At 41.7% G+C, this 25,000-nt stretch overlaps 1 protein-coding gene across 8 annotated transcripts in view; it reads right to left on the bottom strand.

Moving 5' to 3' along the window:
- Positions 1–25,000, bottom strand: part of LOC143282031 (uncharacterized) — a 101,595-nt gene that overhangs the window by 1,114 nt on the left and 75,481 nt on the right. For 5 of the 8 annotated variants that reach the window (XM_076587459.1, XM_076587511.1, XM_076587468.1 and 2 more), the window contains 8 exons: positions 19,508–19,623; positions 18,950–19,048; positions 18,263–18,441; positions 16,563–16,592; positions 13,257–13,418; positions 11,136–11,276; positions 5,711–5,872; positions 1–4,912 (listed from right to left, as the gene is read on the bottom strand). The exon at positions 1–4,912 is cut by the window's left edge and continues 1,114 nt beyond it. In XM_076587459.1, coding sequence (XP_076443574.1) covers positions 4,833–4,912; positions 5,711–5,872; positions 11,136–11,276; positions 13,257–13,418; positions 16,563–16,592; positions 18,263–18,441; positions 18,950–19,048; positions 19,508–19,623 — 969 coding nt within the window. In that variant the 3' untranslated portion in view covers positions 1–4,832. The remainder of the gene's footprint in view (positions 4,913–5,710; positions 5,873–11,135; positions 11,277–13,256; positions 13,419–16,562; positions 16,593–18,262; positions 18,442–18,949; positions 19,049–19,507; positions 19,624–25,000) is intronic. The other 3 variants (XM_076587493.1, XM_076587501.1, XM_076587476.1) reach the window with 3 other exon arrangements.

The following is a 25,000-nucleotide window of genomic DNA, read 5'->3' as shown; positions in this document are numbered from 1 at the left end:
CCAAGTATTAAGCATTGAATTTTATCATTATTGCTATCATCATCATTATCATTGATTTTATTATTATTAGCATCGTTTATATTATCATTATTACTTATCTCATTATAACATGATGGTGAACACGTTTGGCGAGACACTGGTATTTTATTTTTCATTTTTATGTAATGTGTTGATTTAGACAAAGTTATCAAAGAATGATATGAGACACGTGCTAATTCTGTTCTTATGATTCCCGTGCGCCACCTCATCGACTCCTGTTCTTTGTGAAACGGTTTCGCACTCCAGGCTTCTTATGAAGGCAGATAAGACAAGTTTCAGTCTTCAGTTTCAGTTTCTCAAGGAGGCGTCACTGCGTTCGGACAAAGAAACCTCCACATACGCTACACCACATCCGCTAAGCGCTTAAAGCCAGGTCTCTGACCGAGGATAGGCGCTATATAAGTATCCATATCAATCAAATCAATCAACCAATGCCTGACAGCAGCATAACCCAACGCACTTATGACAAAACCTGTGTGATATGATTATACCAAACGCTTAGTATGGGTTTGGGAGCAGAAGAGAAAACGAAGACGAAGAAATGGGAAGGAGAGGTGGTGGAGAAGCAATAGGAGGGGGTGTAATTCATGTTATCAAGATATTTGTTTCTCAGACAATCCCATTCCTATGTTTGTTTTAAAGGTATTCAGCAGAATCTGTATAAACAGTCACCGCAGACTTCGTTTGACTCCAGGCTCAACCTTTTGTCTTTTAACAGCATCGATCGCCGATACAATCAATACATGATCAAAGCTACAAGACAAAGGGCGAAAATGGCTAGGTAACGCCAGCTTCAGCACGCACTCATTCCTTTCTTTCTTTCTTCCTTTCTCTACTCCCCCCCACATGGAAGCGGTTTAACCAGAAACCACGTTAATTCTTCAAAGGTTCTTTTCTGTTTGTTCATTTCTTTGTTTGCTTCCCTCACACGGAACCGGTAAAAAAAATCACACAAACAAAACAACAACAAAACCATGACCAACATAGATCAGAGGCCTGCTTACTTTTCTTGCCAACATGTCGCTAAAGGATCATAGCATGCTGCATTGTCCCGAATCTCATCCCTTTTCCTTAACTGGGACACAGACGATTTTATGAAGCCCCTGAACATTATTTCTTAAACCATGGCTTTGTGAAGTCCCTCAAACTTTGGTTTGTTTCGTGAACTTCCGGTGTCGGCAGTCAATGACAGCCACACACGAGAGGTTTCCCAGGACGGGAGGGAGTACAGATAGGGAACGCGGGAGACGGGAGGGTGGTAGGATGGTGATGCTACGCTCAAATACGCCGGCTGCTGGATAATTCGTATCTAAATATTTCTAGAAATGGAAAACGGGACATCTTTGTTCCGAAACGTGTCCTCTCCTAAACAACATCAACAGCAACACAGAAAGATAGAGTGAAGAAAGTCTAACACCATGGCTGTGTGTACAGAATTTGCGCCTTCATTTTCTACTTGTCAACACAAAACAAATTATGTATCTCTTAATGCTGTGCATCCTCCTTTACTCAACATACCCAACTGAAAAGGTTTTATTGGAGAGAGAGAGAGAGAGAGAGAGAGAGCACACCGTATAATACACTTACTATATTTTAATAACTCGTCACTAATACGAGTACTTGTAGATCAGTCCTGATCTTCGACCATTTTGTATGTTACACAATCGAAAGCTGCAAATTTTACAAGCATGTCATTGCTGTTCTGTGTGGCTTTATAGGCCACTTAATTAATAAGTAGATGTGCACTGACATTTACACACGCACACACACACACATACACAGACACACAACTAAAGCAGCCATTACAGACACAAAAACCAATAACTTAAGACTGAAAACAGCAGGGAGAAGAAAATGAATAGTTGTACACCTTCAATAAAAAATAGATATTTTATACATCGCATGGACAGCATTCCGTTATAATTCTGAATGATTACAGGGTTGGTGTGTTAACAGAAACACCTGAGAGAGAAAACAAAGGTTTGGAAATTTATTGAATTAAAGACAGAAACAAACAAATAAAAACACCAAAAAAAAAAACCACACAAAAAACCAACCGCGAATTAAAATGTCCAAGCTCCATGCATTGCACACATGTGAGAACACTAAGTGAAGAGATATATATATATATATATGTGTGTGTGTGTGTGTGTGTGTGTGTGTGTGTGTGTGAGGGAAACGAAACTTAATCGCAAAGGGGAAGAAGGGAGACCATTAACTCACTTTAGCCACATTTCCACGGGACACAATTCGCCGAATTATCTCCCTGAACCAACCAACGCTTGGAAGTACTGCCAACCCACTTACTTCTGGACTACATTCCATCCACCACTCTTCAAAAACACACACAAAAAAACAACCCTGTCACGAAATATTCAATCTCGCTGAATCTTTGGGACGTCGAATACACTGCTCACAAAAGCCCGATTTCTCTTCCGTAGAGGCTCATCATGACCTTCATTTGATAACAGAATTAAACTTCAGGTGCTACTGACATGTTTTTTATCCAGTAGATGTTGAAATGACGGAAAGTATTGATCGATACTCTTACAATCCTTGAAGCATGTAAAATGAACAGTAAAAAAAAATGTAACGTTTCCGGATATTCAACAAAAAGCAAAAAGGTCGACTCAGGATGGTTTATCGGATCATATCATAAACAGTCGTGCCTGACGGAAAAAAAGAGCTCCAATCGCTGATTGGCTCACTTCGTTGACAAATAAAAATATAAAAAAAACCAGTTGTATGATCACATGGTACATTCAAAGCACACTTGTAATTGGTCAATAATACACTTCAAGCAGCACATCTACAACACCAACACAAATGCAAAAGGTAGCACGGCATCTAGATTTGCTATTCTGCCAGGACAGAAGATTTGAGGATCAAGAGAAAAGGCTCCATAATCTAATCATTTATTATTTCGAAAAAAAACACAAAAAACAACAACCCTAAACAAAAAAACACCAAAAAAACTTCTGGACTTGGAGAACAGGTTCCTTAATGCTAGCGTTTTGTGGAAGAGTTTGTACAGTTGCATTGAATTATCCAAATTTCACTTGGATACACTTTGTGGAACTTCTTCCAGTATTAGAATTATTTTCGGGGATGAAATAAAAAGTTACACAAGCTGCCGGGAAACACGTCTGCAATCACCATACATAAAATAAAAATAAATAAAAAATTCTGAAGTATCCACACGTTGTGTTATGAATCATGCTTGCTTCCTTTTAACGTCCCCAGCATCACTTCTGACTTTAAATAAGAGTGCTCTACGACCGATATTTTCTAACAAAATACTGTACATACTTACAAATAGGCAAAACGATGTATATACATGTGTAATGTCAACACAGCAGTCACACCACTTTTTTTCTAGCCGTACTCGCGCTACGTGACCACTACGTGAACAGCTTAAAATGGGATAACACAGCAGTTCATTATTCTATGTAGGTATATACAATAACAGCAGTATACCAAGGGAAAGAAGGCTGGAAGCGGTTAACACAGACAATAGCTTCATCATCATCATCATATGTACATTCACGATGGCTTAGAATAGTACAACGGGAAATGATACATCACATATTCACAGCGATTTAAATTTTTTGCATCTATTATGGTATAAGAAAACAAAACAAAAGAGATTGAAAAAAAGAAAAAAAGAGAAAAGAATCACGTTGCATGAAACACTATGTGCTGAGATTGTTTAAAATGTTGATCACACATTTTGTCAAAAGCTACGGTCATCTTGTCCTTGTGTGTGTGTGTGTGTGTGTGTGTGTGTGTGTGTCTGTGTGTGTGTGTACGTTGGGCAGTATAAACTGATTAAATATGGCAACTTTCTCCATAACATACACACAGTTAGATTACCTTCAAAATCTGCCTGTGCAAAAAACGAGCAATCAGTCTGAAAGAATTTCTTTAAAAAAAAAAAAAGCACAGAGTTGTTGTTGTTGTTGTTGCTGTTGTGTGTGTGTGTGTGTGTGTGTGTGTGTGTGTGTGTGTGTGTGTGTGTGAACTAACAGAAAGGGGGATGGGAGGGGGGGTAGGGAAGGGTCAGAAGGAAGTCATTTCCACCAAATTCCATGTCGTCATTCCGCACCCAAACACTTTTTTTTTTAAACAGCCAAGATTCGCTCGAAAACCAAACAAACAACCCAAACAACGATCACCATTTTCATCAATGTCTCACCCCCCCCTCCCATAAGTATTCTCTCTTGCACATCAAACTGTAATAAGCACCGCAAGTATCGATTTCTTTTTCTTCCAAGAAAGAAAACAAAAAAAGCTACATGGACGAAAGGTTTTATGAGTGAGCGAACTACAGAAAGTTGGGACAGTCCCTCGAGGCCTGGCAGCAACCACCCGTCCTGACAGCCCCCGACAAACACCACTGACCCAATCCTTCTCCAACTGGTCAACAACAACAACGACATTTTATCAAAATAACGAAGGCACTGAAAACCATTGCACGAAAGTCACACACCACCTCTGCTTTTTAGAGAAGAGGAGAGAGAGAGAGAGAGAGAGAGAGAGGCGAACAAGAAGAATGATATAAAAACTTCTGTTCTAGGGTAAGAAGAACCATTCTGATATTATTATACACTGATAACAACACTACTTCTTTTGAACAGCGACCAGTCTTTATCTTTATAGTTTTATCTTTGCGTTTGCTTCTTACATATCCAAGCTGTGTGATCCTTGGAAATCCTTCATTGGGGGGTGACTTGCGCACAGGCGGGTGTGATGTGTCGTCATCATATCACGAGGACTCCGTGATGACGTCATGACTAGAAGTCTGTGGCGGTGACGTCATGTGCCGGGGCTTTGGCTGCTGCGCGCGAGGCAGTGGCGTCGCCATTTTGTTGCTCTGGATGGACAGGGGGATAAAACAAAGAGTGAAAGAGAGAACCATTGATCACTTATTTTCGGGTGTTTTTTTTTCAAAGGGGGGTGGGCCTGGGGGAGGGGGGTGGGAGCAGAAGGAGAAAGATGTACATTTCAAGCAATGATGCAGTCTTTCTGTGTACTTTTCTAGCCCCCCTGCTTCACTATCCACCCCCCCCCCCCACCTCCCACGCCTTCCTTTCAAAATCACTACTCCCTTTTCCGTCACCCTCCTCCTACATTATCTCCAATCTACCCCTTTTTTCCACGGTACATTGACATTCCCTGAGTTGTCTTTACAACCGTTCAATTCCCCCATCTCTCTCTGTCACACACACACACACACACACACACACACACCACACCACAACAACAACAACACACACACACCACAACACCAACACACACAACACACCACAACACCAACACACACACACACACCACAACAGCAACACACACACACACAACACACCACAACACCAACACACACAACACACCACAACACTAACACACACACCATAACACCAACACACACACACACACAACACACCACCACACACAACACACCACAACACCAACACACACACGCACACCACACAACACCCAACACAACATACCACCACCACCAACACAACAGCAAATCACACACATTCTGTATCCCCCACCCCCACTCCGACCCCCTCAAAGTACCCCACACCCATCTCACCTCCCTTTCCTCCACCCCCCCCCCACCCATCCTCCCCCCCAACCCCTTCCCTCTCCCTCTCACTACCACACTGACCAGCTTGGGAAGGCGTCTCGGGCGTGTCATCCCCGACAGTCTTCTGGAGGTGCTTGAAGACCTTGGAGGGGATGTGGCCCCCCTTGTAGCGGCGGTCCGTCATCTCCTCAGGGTCCAGGGTGTCCGGCAGACCATCGTCCTCCTCCTCCTGCTGACCCGTCGCTACGGCGGGCATGGGGTGGTGGGTAGGTGAGGGGTCAGACAGATTCAGTGGGTTAGTGGTGGTCTCAGTAGTGTGTGTGTGTGTGTGTGTGTGTGTGTGTGTGTGTGTGTGTGTGTGTGTGTGTGTGTGTTTAAGGGTGTTGTGTGTTGTGTTGTGTTGTGCGTGCGTGCGTGTGTGTGTGTGTGTGTGTGTGTGTGTGTGTGTGTGTGTGTGTGTGTGTGTGTGTGTGTGTGTTAGGGTGTTGTGTGTTGTGGTGTGGTGTGGTGTGGTTGGTGTGTGTGTGTGTGTGTGTGTGTGTGTGTGTGTGTGTGTGTGTGTGTAGAGGATGGGGATGTGTGTGTGTGTGTGTGTGTGTGTGTGTGTGTGTGAGAGAGAGAGAGAGAGAGAGAGGAGAGAGACAGAGAGAGACAGAGAGAGAGAGAGAGAGAGAGAGACAGAGGGGAGAGATAGAATTGGGTGGAGGAGAGAGACATGATCAGTTTCATTCTTACTGCCACACTGTTAACATGATGCAGCGCATGTTTTCAAGGCGCTTGAAAGTTTAGTCAAGAGGCTGTCGGCACCACAAAGAAGCATGTGAGTGGTTTGTTAGCAACACAGCAAAAAATCGTCGGGCAGAGGCCTCTTGCACATCATATGCACACGACTCGTGGGTTTTTCCTCCCATTGTTGAGTAAACGTCAATGTACCTTAGTACATCTTCAACACACACACACACACACACACACACACACAATGGAGGTAGAGGGAAAAGCAGTCATATCTTGGTGAAAGGGCTCCCATTCCTTTGTGTTTGATCCAAACTAAGTTAACCAAATCATTAATTCGTTACATTTCCAGAGTTTTAAGATGAACTTTTATCATGCTCTGTTTGAAGTCCCTTATACAGGCAGATTTTCTCGTTTCCCTTTTTTCTTTCTTTATTATTTCCCGAGCCAGTTAAAGCAGATTTTGAAATTTCAACATGTAACCACTGTAGCTAAAACAATTATCAAAAAAGTAACACAGAAACACAGCATACACAAAACCTTGCTACCTCAAACCAGGTAAAAAAACAACAACAACAACAAGTAAACAAGTAAATAAACAAATAAATACATGAATACATAAATAAACAAGAGAGGCAAGGCCTTCAAGACTCACTTGTGGTACACTTTTAAAAAAAATCCAAGCTTTTTATGTATTGAGTATAATGCATTTACTGTTATATTTATATTTTTTGTATTCTCTAAACTTGGCACTTTGATCTGATATTCGACCCAACAAAAGATCTGTCATTATTATCATTTTTTGTTCAAACAGGAACTTAATTTGCTTTAAACTGATCTTTCTCATCTTAAACATTACATTTTGAAATTAGACTCAATACATAAAAAGCTTGGATTTAAAAAAAAGTGCATCACAAGTGAGTCTTGAAGGCCTTGCCTCTCTTGTTTCAAAATGTAATGTTTAAGATGAGAAAGATCAGTTTAAAGCAAATTAAGTCCCCTAGCATTAATTAGAGTAATTTCCCTTTTTTTTACTATGCACCATAAATGTTTGCAAAATAAATAAAACTTCCATGCTTAGCAAAAGAAGTTCCTGTTTGAACAAAAAAATGATAATTATGACTGCTCTTGTTGTTGGCTCGAATATCAGATCAAAGTGCCAAGTTTAGAGAATACAAAAAATATGAATATAACAGGAAATGCAGTTTGCATATAATTAGGCTTCATTTTTTATTTTTTTGTGCCCATCCCAGAGGTACAATATTGTTTTAAACAAGATGACTAAAAAGAACTGAATTTTTCCTATTTTTATGCCTAATTTAGTGTCAACTGACAAAGTATTTGCAGAGAAAATGTCAATGTTAAAGTTTACCACGGACACACAGACACACACACACAGAGACAACCGAACACCGGGTTAAAACATAGACTCATTTTGTTTACACAAGTGAGTCAATAAAATGGTGAATTAATAAACCAGTATGAAAACAAAGACAAAAGATAACTTATGGTGAGAAGGAAAGGAGCGGACAATGCCGTTAAAAGTGTAGTAAAATCGTGAAAGGATCAGACGACTTATGGACGCAATGAAGAGCATTCTTCTGAATTAGTGCAGTTACATGAAACACGCAAACAACACACTCACTGTCTTTACTCCAAGACCAAGAGTGTATTTAATAACTAGAAATGAAATGTTGAATTAAAATACAAATGAAAAAAATCCACCCCAGAACGTGGTCAGTTAATAAATATATGAAACAAGCTCTTAAAACGTCGTCATGGTTTTTCCAGATTACTATCAAAAACTCTTTTGACTTTGGCAACAAAAAGTGTGTTATTTTATTCACCAAAACCCATTCCCATTTTTACACATTCTGTTGCATTTATTAAACTAATTAATGCAGATCAAAACATATATGTGACCAGACCCACGACCAAACGATGGAACAAACACCCATAAACGCATCTCACAGTATGCATGTTGGGGGCTACTTCCAGTCAATCCATTTTCCCTTTTTAACAGCAATAAGAAAACCAATTCGTCCAAAATTTTCTGTCAGTCATGCAATCAATGCAAATGGTTAATCACACTTAACTTGAAACCAAAGAAAAGTTATGAAACCAAAACACATCCACATTTCGAATGACTGTTGCTATAGTATAACTTGCACACTAAATAGTTTGCTGACATTTTCTTTCACACAATGTCTAGGAACCTTGAATCCGATATCTTATTAACGTTTTGAGGAGCAAGGAATATTGTAAACTAAACAAGCGAACAAAATATTATGAATTGGAATACGAATGAAATGTGAAGAAAACTCAAGTAAATAACATGTCAAATTCAAAGAATGAAATAAAGTATACGCGATTAATTGGACCCCGCAAAAAACAAAACACGATAGACATGAATCTGTTCAACAATCTATATAGAGTATAATCTTTGAAACTATGCTGGACTGTCTTTGAAAAAATGAATAAAACAGAAAAAACAAAACAAAAAAAAAAAAAACTGTGTCCATAAAACTATTTACTTCCGCAGTCACTTTCTGTGAAACAAAAATTGAAACCCAAATAAGAAAGCAGGCTTTGTTAAAAGAAAAGAAAAACAAAACAACAAAAACAAACAAACAAATAAACAATCGAACAAAAGAAACACAGACACACACAAATACACACACACACACACAGACGAGAGAGAGAGAGAGAGAGAGAGAGAGAGAGGTGGGGAGGAAGGGAGAGCTTGAATTAACTTTCATCAATTAAGCACTGAAGATCAACTTCCAATAAAGCGAAAGCGAAGCAAATCAGTTCGGGATGAAGGGAGTTTGACCAGAATAACAAGCATGCATGCCGAACAACTCAGCCCATTTTGTGGCGCAGCTCAAGGGAAGTAACTCTCTCACACATGGCAACAATGTGGTGGCTTGAATCAACTCGCGAAAACAGAAGTGTTTATGAAGTGTTACAAAATTCATACCAATCATCTGGTTATGAATCACAAAATGAAATTATATTTTGTACAATCCATTAAGTGAGAATATCTGCATCCTTACAATCGGTAGTTACCTTTTTGTTATTTCATTTAAAGATAAAACTATCCTTCTGATGAATCAAGAGTTGTGTGAGTGAAACGTCGCGTTACATTTCTTTCTTCTTTTTTTTTTCTATCTTTTTAAAATCTATTTGCTTATACATAATCTCAGCACATATTTCTTTTCCTCTTTAACATTGATGATACTGTCTTAGACAACCACAGATGAGATTCTTAATGAACACTAAACCTTTCATGCGTTTTGTAAGTGAGAAAACAACTGGCTTTGCGAAGACTATGCATCACGGTTCATCAAGACACGTTACCTTCGTTTAAGGACAAACATGAAAACTTATTTTCCGAAGAACACTATGATGACATGATCACGAATATTTCACTGAATTCTGTGAAGCTCTGTCATTAGCAAGTGTCTGTTTTGATCCGCTTAAAAAAACAACTAAAATCAGTCCTGGACTACTGGTGGTCTGAAGAATCCAATCTGGGTCCACTATCACGGGTTGTGTAAGAGATTGCTACTGTGTAAACGTGTCTCTTTTTCAAAGGAGGTAAATGAGCAAAAATGAATATACATGATCAAAAGCGAGTGTACGTAATATATAATGGGTGATCGGTAACGATCTACAGAATCCACTTTGGATCCGCTGTCACCTATTGCGTAAATGACTTTTATTTCCTGTGTAAGTAACCTGTCATCCACAGGACTATCGAAACACATTCATTATCAAACCGCGTGTGTACATTGAACCAATAGAAACCCACAGGACATTTGACATTTAATCATTATCAAACCGCGTGTGTACATTGAACCAGTAGAAACCCACAGGACATAAATTTGAATATTTAATCATTATCAAACCGCGTGTGTACTTTGATCCAATAGAAACCCACAGGACATTTGACATTAAATCATTATCAAACCGCGTGTGTACTTTGAACCAATAGAAACCCACAAGACATTTGACATTTAATCATTATCAAACCGCGTGTGTACTTTGAATCAATAGAAACCCATAGAACATTTGACATTTAATCATTATCAAACCGCGTGTGTACTATGAACCAACAGAAACCCACAGGACATTTGACATTTAATCATTATCAAACCGCGTGTTTACTTTGAACCAATAGAAACCCACAGGACATTTGAAATTTAATCATTATCAAACCGCGTGTGTACTTTGAACCAATAGAAACCCACAGGACATTTGACATTTAATCATTATCAAACCGCGTGTTTACTTTGAACCAGTAGAAACCCACAGTACATTTGGCATTTAAAAATTACTATCAAACCGCGTGTGTACTTTGAACCAACAGAAACCCACAGGACATTTGACATAAAATCATTATCAGACCGCGCGTGTACTATGAACCAATATAAACCCACAGGACAATTGACATTTGATCGTTATCAAACCGCGTGTGTACGTGAACCAAGATAAATAATCAGCAGCATTCAGCGGAATTAAGTGTTCATCCACTGTAACATATCGTAGAAGGGACTGATACTTCAACAGATACCAGTTCACCTCCACCCACCCTTCCCACCCCAACCCCTAAAAAAAAAAAAAAAGAAGAAGAAAGAACGACCAGTAAACACTGATCATCAAAAGATGTGTGTGTGTGTGTGTGTGTGTGTGTGTGTGTGTGTGTTATCCACGGAGGATGCTCAGCAGCTAATCCAGCGAAGGCTCCAGGCGTGAAACACATGATACTTACTGTCCAAGGGGTCCGTTTCCGCCCAGGTCTGCAGCACCCTGAAGGAAGGGGAGGGAATGTGCTTGCCTTTGTAGCGAATGGACGTTTCGTCATAGCTACCTACACGCTCCTCTTCCTCCTCCTTACCATCGCCCTTCTCCTCTGCAAGGGCAGCCACAGACAGACGGGTACAGGGCAAGGTGAGAATTAGTTGCACACTGACAACAGAGACGGCGAGTATCACGTGCACGAGTGCATCAAGACAAGAGTCAGCACGTTATCAATAACCAATAACTTAACAAAACCGGCAAAATAAGAAAGTAAACGTCGGTGAGCATCAGTGAGTTCAACTGTTAAGAAATAAAGATGTTTAACTTTAATGCAAAACGAAAAAAAAAAGAAAAAAAAAGGCACGTTAAAAGGGGCAAAGTATTCGATTAAAATGATGCATGACATTCTTTAAAAAAAAAGTTAATTAAAGGAAAACGTCTACCACCATGCACTTGTCATTTCAGACATCAATAACAATCATCACAATAATAATGATAACATATTACAAAATGCTTATCGCCGAAGATCCCTAGGCATTACAGAAATATGCATTTAAGAAACAGCAAAGTGGCAAAATACAATTAAAAAACAACCTGACACTTTCTTGTCCCTACATTTGCTTGCGCATAAACACACACACGCACGCACGCATACACACACACACACACATATATATATATATATATAATTATATATATACACGCACGCTTGAATTTAGAATCACCATTGCATCTCTCTCTTTCTCTCTCTCTCTCTCACGCACACACGCACGCATGCACGCACGCATACACACACACACGCGCGCGCGCGCGCACCGTTAGATTCATAATAATTATTTCATACAAAGACACATCGTGCAAAACTAAATACAACTAGCTGATTGCTAGTAATCTCTGACACATTTGCAACTGACTCGGCAAAGCATTGTGCTATTACACACTCTGCTTTACATACGCACATACACGTGATAAGCGAAATAAAACTGATCGCAGAGTTAAACAAATATGCAAGTGACATGATAGATCTGGCACTAGGTATTTCTGATACTGCTACAATTGTGCAAGCTATAAATCATCTCTGTAGAAGGCATGATAGAAGCATTTCAAATGACTGTGTAGAATGATTCATGAAATATACACTCCAGAATACGCTGTGATTATCAAACTGAAAAACAACTGTTTTCCTGCTAAAAGTAAGCCTCTGGTTTTTTGGGCTTTTTTTTTCCCAACACAAACACAGTTTAGCACGTTTTACTAAATATGAAGATTCAGTTGTTGCTGGTGTTTTTTTGTTTGTTTTTTTTTAAAGGAAAGCAAGGTTCGAAGTCAATTCACGGTCCCAAGCAGGATGGTGAGTGAGGGGCGGAGGGGATGGGAAGAGGGTGGGGGTAACTAGGAGGACACTGATAAGGTGGTCTGGGGGGTGGGGGTGGGGGGGGGGAGTAGGCAGTAGTAACTGGGAATGTCATTACATTTGCCTTGTGGCTTGTGTATTCAAGCAAGTCCGATAAAAAAACAAAACAAAACAAAACAAACCAGTGCTGGCGCTTTATCTCCAACCAAACTGACATTCTGGCTGTTTTGTTTACCCCATAAAGAATAACACATTCCACGTTGTCAGCAGAGGCAGAATTATACGGCAGATTTGTTTTTTCTTCAGACCAGACTTTTTCAATTGCGTTCCAGTTTTTTTTTCTTCTACTACTGCCGGTTTCCTGACGACGGAAGACCAGAACACGTTCTTGTAAAACGTTGGCTGCTGTGCCAATAGTTTTTTTTTCTTCTTAACGATACTTCTCGGCCCCATAACTTAATGAATAAAATCTTTTTTTCCGGGGTCCCATACATAATCATTCTTCATTAAGGAAAGCTGCTTTTTCAAGTCCAGACAGTAAAACGTAAGTAGATAAAATACTAATAACAATGAAATCAACAAAATTCATCCACCCATTTATCCATCAGTGAACCAACGATCAAGACTTCGTTTTACCCCCCACCCCCCCCCCCCCCCCCCCCCCCCCCGTCCCCCCACTCCTCATCCCCCGAAAGTGGAGGTCAAACAGGAGAGCGGTGCAGTGCCAGTGCCAGTCACCTGCGTGGTTGTGGCTGCCCTCATTGGGGATTTTCTGCAGGGTCTTGAAGGACCGGGAGGGGATTTCTGACTTGGAGTGCAGGCCCGAGAAGCGCATCTCGTCGTCCTCCGCGTTGTGAACGGTGGGGTCTCGCTGGGCCCGTCGGGACCTCGGCGGCGGCTCTGTCGGATAAGGATGACGTCATGATGCGTGTGAGGCAAGGTGCTGGACACCCTTGGACATGTAAAGGTTGGAGTGTGTGTGTGTGTGTGTGTGTGTGTGTGTGTGATGGACGACACCACCACTCCAAGAACCAGAACAGGTTACCGGGGACACATACATCTCCAACCAAGGAACCAGAGGAAACACACATACATGGGACACACACACCTCCCAAGTAACCAGAAGACACACATAGAAGGGACACACACACCTCCCAAGTAACCAGAGGACACACATACATGGGACACACACACCTCCCAAGTAACCAGAGGACACACATACATGGGACACACACACCTCCCAAGTAACCAGAGGAAACACACATACATGGGACACACACACCTCCCACGTAACCAGAGGACACACATAGAAGGGACACACACACCTCCCAAGTAACCAGAGGAAACACACATACATGGGACACACACACCTCCCAAGTAACCAGAGGACACACATACATGGGACACACACACCTCCCAAGTAACCAGAAGACACACATAGAAGGGACACACACACCTCCCAAGTAACCAGAAGACACACATAGAAGGGACACACACACCTCCCAAGTAACCAGAAGACACACATAGAAGGGACACACACACCTCCCACGTAACCAGAGGACACACATAGAAGGGACACACACACCTCCCAAGTAACCAGAGGAAACACACATACATGGGACACACACACCTCCCAAGTAACCAGAAGACACACATAGAAGGGACACACACACCTCCCAAGTAACCAGAAGACACACATAGAAGGGACACACACACACCTCCCAAGTAACCAGAGGACACAGTTTCAGTTTCAGTTTCAGTTGCTCAAGGAGGCGTCACTGCGTTTATGGGACACACACATCTCCCAAGCAACCAGACGAAACACACATACCCCAGGTAACCAGAGGCTTCACACATCCCACACGTAACCAGAGGACACCCCCCACCCCCACTCCCGAGTAACCAGAGTGTGACAGAAATGCAGCTTTAACATTTTCGTTTTTGTTAATTATAGTTGCTGTAAGTTTGCGTTACGTTTTTACCAAGACGGACTCTAAAATCAGGATACAGCTTTAGATTTTCATGTTATTTGTTGCTGCAAGGTTTCGCTTTAAACGAAAGTTAGATAACGTATGGTAATTTTGGTGCTCTTTTAAGTATCAAAAAGCAAGTTACGTCTGAATGCCAGCGGGTTGGTAGCGTTTGAGAAGCAAAATGGCTTGAAGCTGTGTTTGTCTTCTTCCTTTACTTTAAAAGAACAACAGTTACTGTTATTGTTGGTTGTTTAATGCTTATTTCCCTTTGCCTCACTTCGAGTTTCTTTTGGTTCTTTGTAAATTACCGCTGATGAATCTGGTTTAACTGAACAGTTATTACAATTTTCGCTTTGCATAAATAGCATCCCTCTCCCCCCCCCTCTCTCTCTCCCTCAGTTCCTAAATTTCTCAGTTATATATATATATATATATATATATATATATATAACTTGGGCAAGACACTCTCCACTATAATCAAAATCTAGCCCAGATAGTCGAGACAGCAGTTACCTCCTCTGCTGTTCTGATGGTCATAGTCGAAAACGACTGACTATCATACAATAAAATACAATATGTATCCATTCAAATGCATCCAAATTTTACAACAACAAAATTAAATCACTGAATGACAACTGGATTTGTGAATAAAATCTGTGGTGTACAGCAAGTTTCTCTGAATTATGACATTCTGTGCAAACTTGAGCTGAAAGATATAAAATCAGGCAACCTGACAAAAAAACTAACCATGCCTGTTTACAGCCAATAAGGAAAATGTGCAATGAGAAAGAAGTGAATAAAAAAAGAAGCGAAGTATAGAATAGCGCGGAGCAACTGTTTAAAGCAGACCGGATTGAACAAAAGCCACAGAAGCAAAAGTATATCCTTTGTCCAAATTTTCACTCTGAGGTCAATTAGTAGGTATGGTGGTAGCACGAATGATGTTGATGGTATGATTTTTTTTTTTACAGAGCATAATAAAATGAATAATAGCATGAATCACATCAATGGTTTGACCTGATAGATATGGTTTGACGCGATAGAAAGAGAAGCAGCGAATGATAGTGGAGTCATGGCTTAGAGGTAACGCGTCCGCCTAGGAAGCGAGAGAATCTGAGCGCACTGCTTCGAATCACGGTACAGTCGCCAATATTTTCTCCCCCTCCATTAGACCTTGAATGGTGGTCTTGGCGCTAGACATTCGGATGAGACGATAAACCGAGGTCCCGTGTGCAGCATGCACTTAGCGCACGTAAAAGAACCCATGGCAACAAAAGGGTTGTCCTTGGCAAAATTCTGTAGAAAAATCCACTTCGATAGGAAAAACAAATAAAACTGCACGCAGGGGAAAAAAAGAAAAGAAAAAAAAGGTGGCGCTCTCAGTGTAGCGACGCGCTCTCTCTGGGGAGAGCGGCCCAAATTTCACACAGAGAAATCTGTTGTGACGAAAAAGAGAAATACAATATTAGTGACGTGGCAAATCTTGTTTAAAGCGCAGAAAAAAAGCAATACAGACACCTGATTAGAACAATTAATTTTCATTTATTTCTGCTTCATCGACAAAACATTAAATCTGGGAAAAAGAAAATGACATGACTAATACAGAACTTGAATGTTACAAACAAATCTGCTGTATTTACTGGAGATAGTCAAAATGGAAACAAGACTGGTCCTCAGTTTGCAACACTGACACAGAACCCAGACAATGGTGTATCCAAAAAATAACATTATCCGTACTGTCACACAACCAAAGACACCAAATGGTCTCAAATTCCTTCTGCAATGATCTTTAAAACCACCCAAATATAATGTGGTCGTGATGGAAATGAAAACAAAGAATCCATGAACTGATTAGTTTCATAACTGAAAGCGCGGGTCACATTTTGACCATCACAGAAGCAAAAAGAACAACAACAAAACAAGAGAAAAACAAGAGAGAGAGAGAGAAAAAAAAAAGGAAACCCAGCATAAGCCAGGTTCTAAGTTGCGCCACAAAAGGAGCGTGCTAGTCTAGCTGACACACACACTCTACGCACTACACAGCGGCACATAGACGTTCACGTTACAGTACCGTTCTTGACTTCAGCAATGCCTGGCTGGCCTGAAAGGAATGCAATAGACAGTGGTAAAAACCTCATGTCCTTGTTTGAAATGTGTTATTTATTTTCATTTCTTATGTTTAAAAAAAAAATCAACAACGACAACAACGAAAACAGTAATCAAAGTCAAACGCAATGAAAGGTTTTTTTGTTTGTTTGTTTGTTTTTCAATTCGCAATGAATGGAACGCAGGAGAGCTGATGGCGTTTTGTTCACAACAGTATCGGTATGATGTAATTTCACCAGGTTTTGCAAAATACCCTATACAAGCTCTCAGTTAGCAAAAACGCATTACTTGTTTTTGTTTTGCTCTGCATTTTGTGCCCCGTGTCAAAGTCTCCCCCCACCCCCACACTCACCCCTAGGATATAATCATGGACTTTTTTGCTTTTGGATCTTTCTACATGCACTAAATATTGCTGTCTACTAAACACCTCTTCGTACCTTCTCATCTGAAAGACTAGCATCCAGACAAACCTTTACGAACTTTGAGGAAAGAATGTGAGGGGGATTTTGCCTCACACAGCGTCAGGGCTGGAACCCGTGACTTGGTGCTTTAAAAACCTACACTTCTGCTAGATTCGCTCACTCAGACGTTAAAGAATCAAGTAAGTGATACAAAGCATCTGGAGTCAGGAATCACTGACAGATCACCCGGGAAGCACAAAGCACGGAAGGACACGTCTGAGAAATGAAACCACGGTGAGAAATAAAAGGTTATCTCCCTTCACTGAGAACTTGTTTTTTTTTTAACCGCCCTGCGTAGTTTTGTCACTGACAAACGTTACAAACTGTATCAGACTACAGCATTACAAACACTGATATCTTTTGAAATGCTTTTTAATGGGTAGGTCGACGTAGCAGAACAGTATCGGTGACACGGTGCTGAGTGTATTCCCCTTTATAACTTCAGATCTTATCTCGGCGAATGTATATTTTGTCCAAAGGAACCCCCACCACCACACCCCCAATCACCACCTCTAAAAACAACAACAACAAACAAAACAACAAAACAAAGAAACAAACGCTTCTTCAATCTTTCCAATGAACAGAAGGCGAAACTCATCCTCTGAAGCATATGCAGTGTTCCAAAGACAAGCTGTGGCAAGTGTAGGCCTTTCCATTCCCCCCCCCCCCTTTTTTTTTTGTTCTTGGTACTGTTTTTGTTTGGTTGGTTGTTTGCTCGTGTGTGTGTGTGTGTGTGTGTGTGTGTGTGTGTGTGTGTGTGTGTGTGAAACTATATCGATATCGGTTTAAACAATATTTAAAAAAAAGTAGATGGAACAGAAAGGTCTTCGATTGCTGCATTAACACGATCACAAAATGATCAACACGATTCCAAAACGGTTCGTTCTGATACTAGCGGTAGCAATCACTGTTTACGGGACAACTGGCCTTTATATAATCTCTTCTCACTGGTTCTGAATATTCCAAGATGTATACAAAGGCCACTTGGTTTCATACCTCGCTTTTCATAGGTTGTTGTGTTGTTTGTTTTTGTTGTTGCTTAAAACAAAAATTTCTTAAAATACATTTCGGCTACTATAAATGACTCAATATGTGTGTGTGTGTGTGTGTGTGTGTGTGTGTGTGTGTGTGTGTGCGCGTGCATGCGCGCGTGTGTATGTGTGTAGGTGCGTGCGCGCGTGCGTGATTGGGCGGTTGGGTCTACCTGGCTCATCGGGGGTGTTCTCTGTGTCGGTCATCCACTGCAGGACCTTGAAGGACATGGACTGCTTCTTGGGGTTGGTGCCCATGCTGACGTTGATGGGCGAAGAGTCGATCTCCGCCCTGGGCCCTCCCTCGTGCTTGCGTCGGTAGTCCGACTGCACGAAGCCGGCAGCGGGTTTGCTGAGGAGAGAGAGACAAAGAGGGCGTATGAATGATGATGATGATGATGGTATGAATATTTATATAGCGCCTATCCTCGGTCGCAGACCATGCATGGTCTAAGCGCTTTACAAACGCGGAGTCATTTTGCACAAAAAGGCTGCCTACCTGGGTAGAGTGGAGCCGATTGACAGTTGCCATCTGCGCGCTCGTCATTCGTTTCCTGTGTCATTCAACCAGGTTTCAGTCACACACACACACACACACACACACACACACACACACACACGCACATACACACTCCTACAGACATGTAACATTTTACGTGTGTGACCATCTTTTTTCTTCCGTTTACCCCCGCGCATTTTAGGCAGTCATATTCATACTTGTTCGGGTGTGTGCATGCCGCGTATGTTCTTGTATTTGTGTGTGTGTGTGTGTGTGTGTGTGTGTGTGTGTGTGTGTGTGTGTGTGTTGATTTGTAAACACATTCCTTTCTCCCAAGCAAAGAGAGACCCAGAGCACTGACTTGGAGTAGGTGGGATAGTCGTCCATTGTGTCCTGACCGCCAGCAGGGGAGGACTGTTTCTTCCGGAACGTCTTGGGGGCTGTGGGAGGGCCGATTTTCCTGTGCACACACATCGCACACACACACACACACACACACACACACACACACACATACATCACACACATCACACACACATTACACACACACACACACACACACACATACACACATCGCACACACACATACACACATCACACACATACATCACACACACACGCACACGCACACACACACATCCACACCCACAAACACACATACACACACACACACACACACACACACACACACACACACACACACACACACACATTTAATAATAATTATAAAACAACCTACTTGGCATTATAGGAAAGAGTACGACAATGAAGACGTTACGGCGGAAAAAGAAAGGCTTTCATTCTAGACCAGCACACACACACACGTTACACACACACACACACACATAGACACACACACACGCACAAACACAGACACGCGCACATACAGGAGGGAGGGAGGGAGATGTAGGAGACTGACTTCTTGAGTTCGTTGAGGTCGACACCGTAAGAGAAAGGCTTGGGTCCGCCGCCTTTGGACTTCAGCACTGTGGACAGCAGTTCGTCGGGCACCTTCTGACCCTCGCCTTCCGCACTCTGACAAACACAGACCATACAACTGGCGGTCAGATGGACACAGACACACACACACAACGGTCTGAAACACACACACACACACACACACACACACACACACGCGCGCGCGCGCACGCACGCACACACCGGTCTGAAAATCACGTGCATATTATCGACAGGAAGACCGATACAGAACGGTGTGAAAGACACAGACACACAACGGTCTGAAGGACATGGACAAAACGGTCTAAAAGCAAAACCACAGAACTGTCTGAAAGACACAGACACAAAACTCTGAAAGACACATAACGGCCGGCCTGAAATACACAGAAAGAAGGATAGGTCTGAAGGAAAGATACAAACGCATCATCTCTGTGTGTCCATGTCTGCCTCTCTGTGCCACTGTAGTGTGAAAGCCTGAATTCCGTCTGTGTCATTTACAAATCTCTCTCTTTTCTGGGTTCTTGTATCCCTATCAAAATGGATGTGTCCACTCTCTCTCTCTGTAGGTCTGTTCCCTGTTTATACACATCTATCCGATCTTCCTATGTGTGTGTGTGTGTGTGTGTGTGTGTGTGTGTGTGTGCGTGTGTGTATGTGTGTGCGTGCGCGCACGCGCAGTATCTATCATATTTCGTATCACCGGTCATCATATCCCCACACTACCGCTCTCCTCACACACACACACACACAAACACACACACGCTGTACGTATATTTCTGTGTCTATTTTTCTGCACACTCTCTCTTCTCTCTCTCCTTCCGCCCCACTCTCTTTCTGTTTCTCTCCCGTGTTCTTGTTCTCTCTCCCTTTTTTTCTTTGTGTGTGTGTGTGTGTGTGTGTGTGTGTGTGTGTGTGAGAGAGAGAGAGAGAGAGAGAGAGAGAGAGAGAGAGAGAGAGAGAGAGAGGACATGGTAAAAAGAAGCCTGTATTTTTTTTATCCTTTAACCCTCAATAAAACATTCGAGTTCTCTCTGTCTCTGTCTTCTCTCTCTGTACTTGTATGCGATCTCTCCCTCTGCCCCCCCCCCCCCCCACCCCCCCCCCCTCTCTCTCTCCTCTCCCAAGCACCATTTGTTTGTTGTGTCCCCTGTTGGTGCCAGTATCTTTGCCAGACTGGTTCCTCTCACACGCTTGCCTTCCTCCCCACCCCTCTCCGCTTTGGCCCACACTACAGCTGGGACGTGCCGCCAGATAACTAACCGGGCCCTCTTGGGATGAAATGGCCCCTCTGTCTGCCACTTCCAAGTCTTCGTCTTCAACTGGGCTTGTAGATCGAAAACAAGATCTCACACGCACACACAGCCACACACACACACACACACGCATACACGCACGCTTGCACGAACACATACACGTTCGCACACACACACTGAAACACACCCACCTACAAACACACCCACCCACCCACCCACACACACACACACATACGCACACACACACACATACGCACACACTGAAACACACACACACACACACACACACACTGAAACACCCACCCACACACGCACACTCACACATACATACACACACACACTGAAACACACACACACACACTGAAACACACACACACACACACACACACACACACACACACACCAAAAAAAACCCAGACAGTAGTAGAAAGGAAAGGAGAGTCGTCTTTTTGTTCGAACAGACAACCCGGAGCTGCATGTCTCTCGCAATGAATGGACCGAGCACACACACACACACACACACACACAGCGCGCGCACACACACACACACACACACACACACACTGACGATCCTCCAATGTTTTGGATTCACACAACGAGAGGCGCACGTATTGACAAACCGCATGCACACACACGCACATCATACACATACACACACGCGCGCACACAAACATGATACATTCACTAAACGGGAAGTGAAAAACGTGTCTGTCTATTTACACTAGGTCGCTTTCATGTCATCATATTCACACACACACACACACACACACACACACACACACACACACACACGAAATTCATTATCGTACAGTCTACTTGGCCTTCTTCCCCTTTGAGTTTGCCCCTACATCAAACAACGTGTTCGTCTGATGACACTGACAGAACTGAATGGTGAAGTGATAGTTTGGACCATCAATGTCTGTTTGCTTCCTCCACCTCTGTTCACACACACACACACACGCGCGCGCGCGCGCACGCACGCACACACACACACACACACGAACGAGAGGTGAAAAGTTTATCTACTAGAATAAAAATTGTACGTGCCCTGCCATTATTTTAAAGCGCATAAAGTTTCAAGAATATGCGCTACAGCAAGACGTCTTGATAAATAAATGAATAAATTGTTTTCTCTGAATCCCTCTTAGCTCCCCCATTTCTCTGCTTATAAACTGTAGATATATTACGCAGCCCCACCCGACGCCTCAATGTGAACTGGCCGTGTTTCACCGAAAGAAGGTTAAATCGTAATGAGAGACTTGAACGATGAAACTGGAAGGTGAACACTGATATCATCCAGATGTCCCCGCTTCAATGGCTGAATCGATCCTGAGCTGTCGCCATAGAATTCTCTCTCTCTCTCTCTCTCGAGAGAGAGAGAGAGAGAGAGAGAGAACACACACACACACACCCGCGTGCACGCTACGTGTGAATTAGTATGTGTCTCTGTGTCTTTGTACCATTTTGCCCTCTTACTCTCACATACCATGCTGTAGAGAACTTCGCAAGAAATCCAAAGGAAAAACAACAACAACAACACACACACACACACAGAGACACACACACACACACACAAGAATTTGCATAAACTCATTTTCAGTTGAATCACACACCCTCCACTGGTAGAGTGTGCATTGAATACAAATCAATCTCTTACTCTCTCTCTCCCTCGTGTATTGAATTTCTGGGGTCTGTAGCAAACTCAAATCGAAAACTCTCTCTCTCTCTCTCTCTCTCTCTCTCTCAGTTAGCCTTCAGAAAACTTAAAGATAGGAAAGCAACTGGGCCAGATGGTATCGTTAGCGAATTACTAAAAAATCCAAACAATAAAGTAATGGAGTTTTTCTTAAAGTTATTTAATACGCATTTTGATAATGGAGAGTTTCCCTTAAGCTGGACTGAGTCAGTTATTATGCCACTCTTTAAGAAAGGGGACATTTACGATCCTAATAATTATAGAGGTATATGTCTTAGTGATGTAAGCAGTAAACTGTTTGGTTTAATCATTAATAATAGACTGCAAGAGTGGGTAGAGGAAAATGATATTACAGGTGAACATCAAGCAGGTTTTAAAAAAGGACACTACTATTGATCACATGTTTACTCTATTAGCACTTATACAGAAGCAGTTCTCATTCAATCGTAAACTTTACGTAGCTTTTGTAGACTTTGTAAAAGCGTTTGATTCCATTAATCGAAATATTCTTTGGCCTGTTTTGCTAAAAAATGGTATTAAAGGTAAAGTGTATAAGTGTATTAAAAGTATGTATGATCATGTTAAAACAAGAGTCAGATGTGGTGCTAGCTTTACTGATTATATTGATTGTACGGCAGGTAGTCCCATTTTATTTTCTATTTTTATAAATGAACTAGCAATGGAAGTTATTAACTATGGAAGACACGGAGGTACTTTTTTGTGTGATGCCTTTGAATTGTTCATTCTCCTCTTAGCTGATGACATAGGTTTGATTTCAGAAACGGTTGTGGGACTGCAAACTCAATTGAATAAATTATATAAAGCCGCAAATTCTCTTAAGTTAAATGTTAACATGTCTAAAAGCAATATCATTGTCTTTCGAAAGGGTGGTTATTTAGATGCAAGGGAAAGATGGTTTTGCAACGGTGTGGTAATGCCTGTGGAAAATGCCTACAAATATTTAGGAATTCTTTTCTCTACACGTTTAAGTTTTGTTGCTGCCTGTAAAGATCTCGCTAGTAGGGCCAAATGTGCTTTATTAAGTATTATGCATAAGTTATTTGCTCTTAACAATAACTCATTTGAATTGTTCATCAAACTCTTTGATTGTCAAGTTCAGCCCATAATGCAGTATGGCTCAGAAATATGGGGATTAGATAAAGCTGTGTTCCACTGTGAAGCTGTTCATTTGTTTGCTATAAAAAGATATCTGGGCGTTGATAAGCGAACCCCAAATGACCTTGTATATGGTGAAACGAATCGTTATCCTGTATATATAAATTCTGCAGTTAATTGTATACGCTACTGGCTAAGAAGTTTGCAAATGGAAGATTTTAGACTACCATATAAAGCTTACAAATTGTTATACGATTTAGATGTAAGGGGTAAAAAGACTTGGGCTACAAACGTGCGTGTTTGTTTGTTTGAATATGGGTTTGGACATGTATGGTTAAGTTAGGGAGTGGGTTGTGAAGCTGGTTTTGTAAATGCATTTCGGCAACGTTTAATAGATTGTAGATGGCACGACTGGAATCGACATATTTACACAAGTGAAAGGTTTGGTGTGTAGAGAACGTTTTGCGTGATTTAAAGCCATATTTGTGTTTAAATCTGGAAAGACATTTGAAATATGTGACGACGAAGTTTAGACTACGTATCTCTGACTTGACTGTGCATTACTTTAGATACAAAGAAGTTAGAGATTCTGATCTAATGTGCCCCATGTGTAAACAATCAAAGGAAGATGAAGTGCATTTTGTTCTCAGTTGCGAAGCACTCAAAGATATTAGAAAGAAATATATTCGGCCCAGATATTATCGACACCCTTGTCTCTTTATGCTGACTTTATTGTTATCTTGTACTGACGATAGCGTTGTTAGAAATGTGTCTATTTATCTTTATAAAGCCTTTAAGTATAGAGTAATTGCTGTTTCTTATTCTGATCAAAGATTTGTAACATTTATTTCTGTATCTTATACAGTCCTTATGTTCATGGTTATAGCTCGTTAGATATTGTTCACATTCCCCTTCACGAGGGGCTGAGGCCTAATGTGAATAAACCATCTTCAGTCTCAGTCTCTCTTTCAAACATTGAATTTGTAGAGTCTGTACAGAATGCTAATTGAAAACTCTCTTTCCCTCTCCATCTCTCTCTCTCTCTCACTTTCTCTCATACCTTGAATTTGTTGACTCTGTATCACATGCAAACGAAATTCCCTACCCCCCCCCCTCTCTCTCTCTCTAAATAAGACAGAATCAACAGTTGAGTCAGAGTCTGTACAGAATACTAATTGAAAACTCTCTTTCTCTTCCTCTCTCTCAGACCTTGAATTTGTGGAGTCTGTATCAAACGAAATGCTCTCTCTCCCCCTCTCTCTCTGTCCCTCCCTCCCTCCATCCCTCCCTCACACACACACACACAACAATAACAAGACAGAGCTAACAGTGGCTACACCAGTGTTAGCCCAGCCCATGCTGCACATGCAGAGCGCACCGAGCCATGGCA

The sequence above is a fragment of the Babylonia areolata genome, chromosome 1 (assembly GCF_041734735.1).
Source record: "Babylonia areolata isolate BAREFJ2019XMU chromosome 1, ASM4173473v1, whole genome shotgun sequence".
NCBI lineage: Eukaryota > Metazoa > Mollusca > Gastropoda > Neogastropoda > Buccinidae > Babylonia > Babylonia areolata.
Note: the sequence above shows the minus strand (reverse complement) of the source record. Positions and strands in the feature narration are given on the sequence as shown.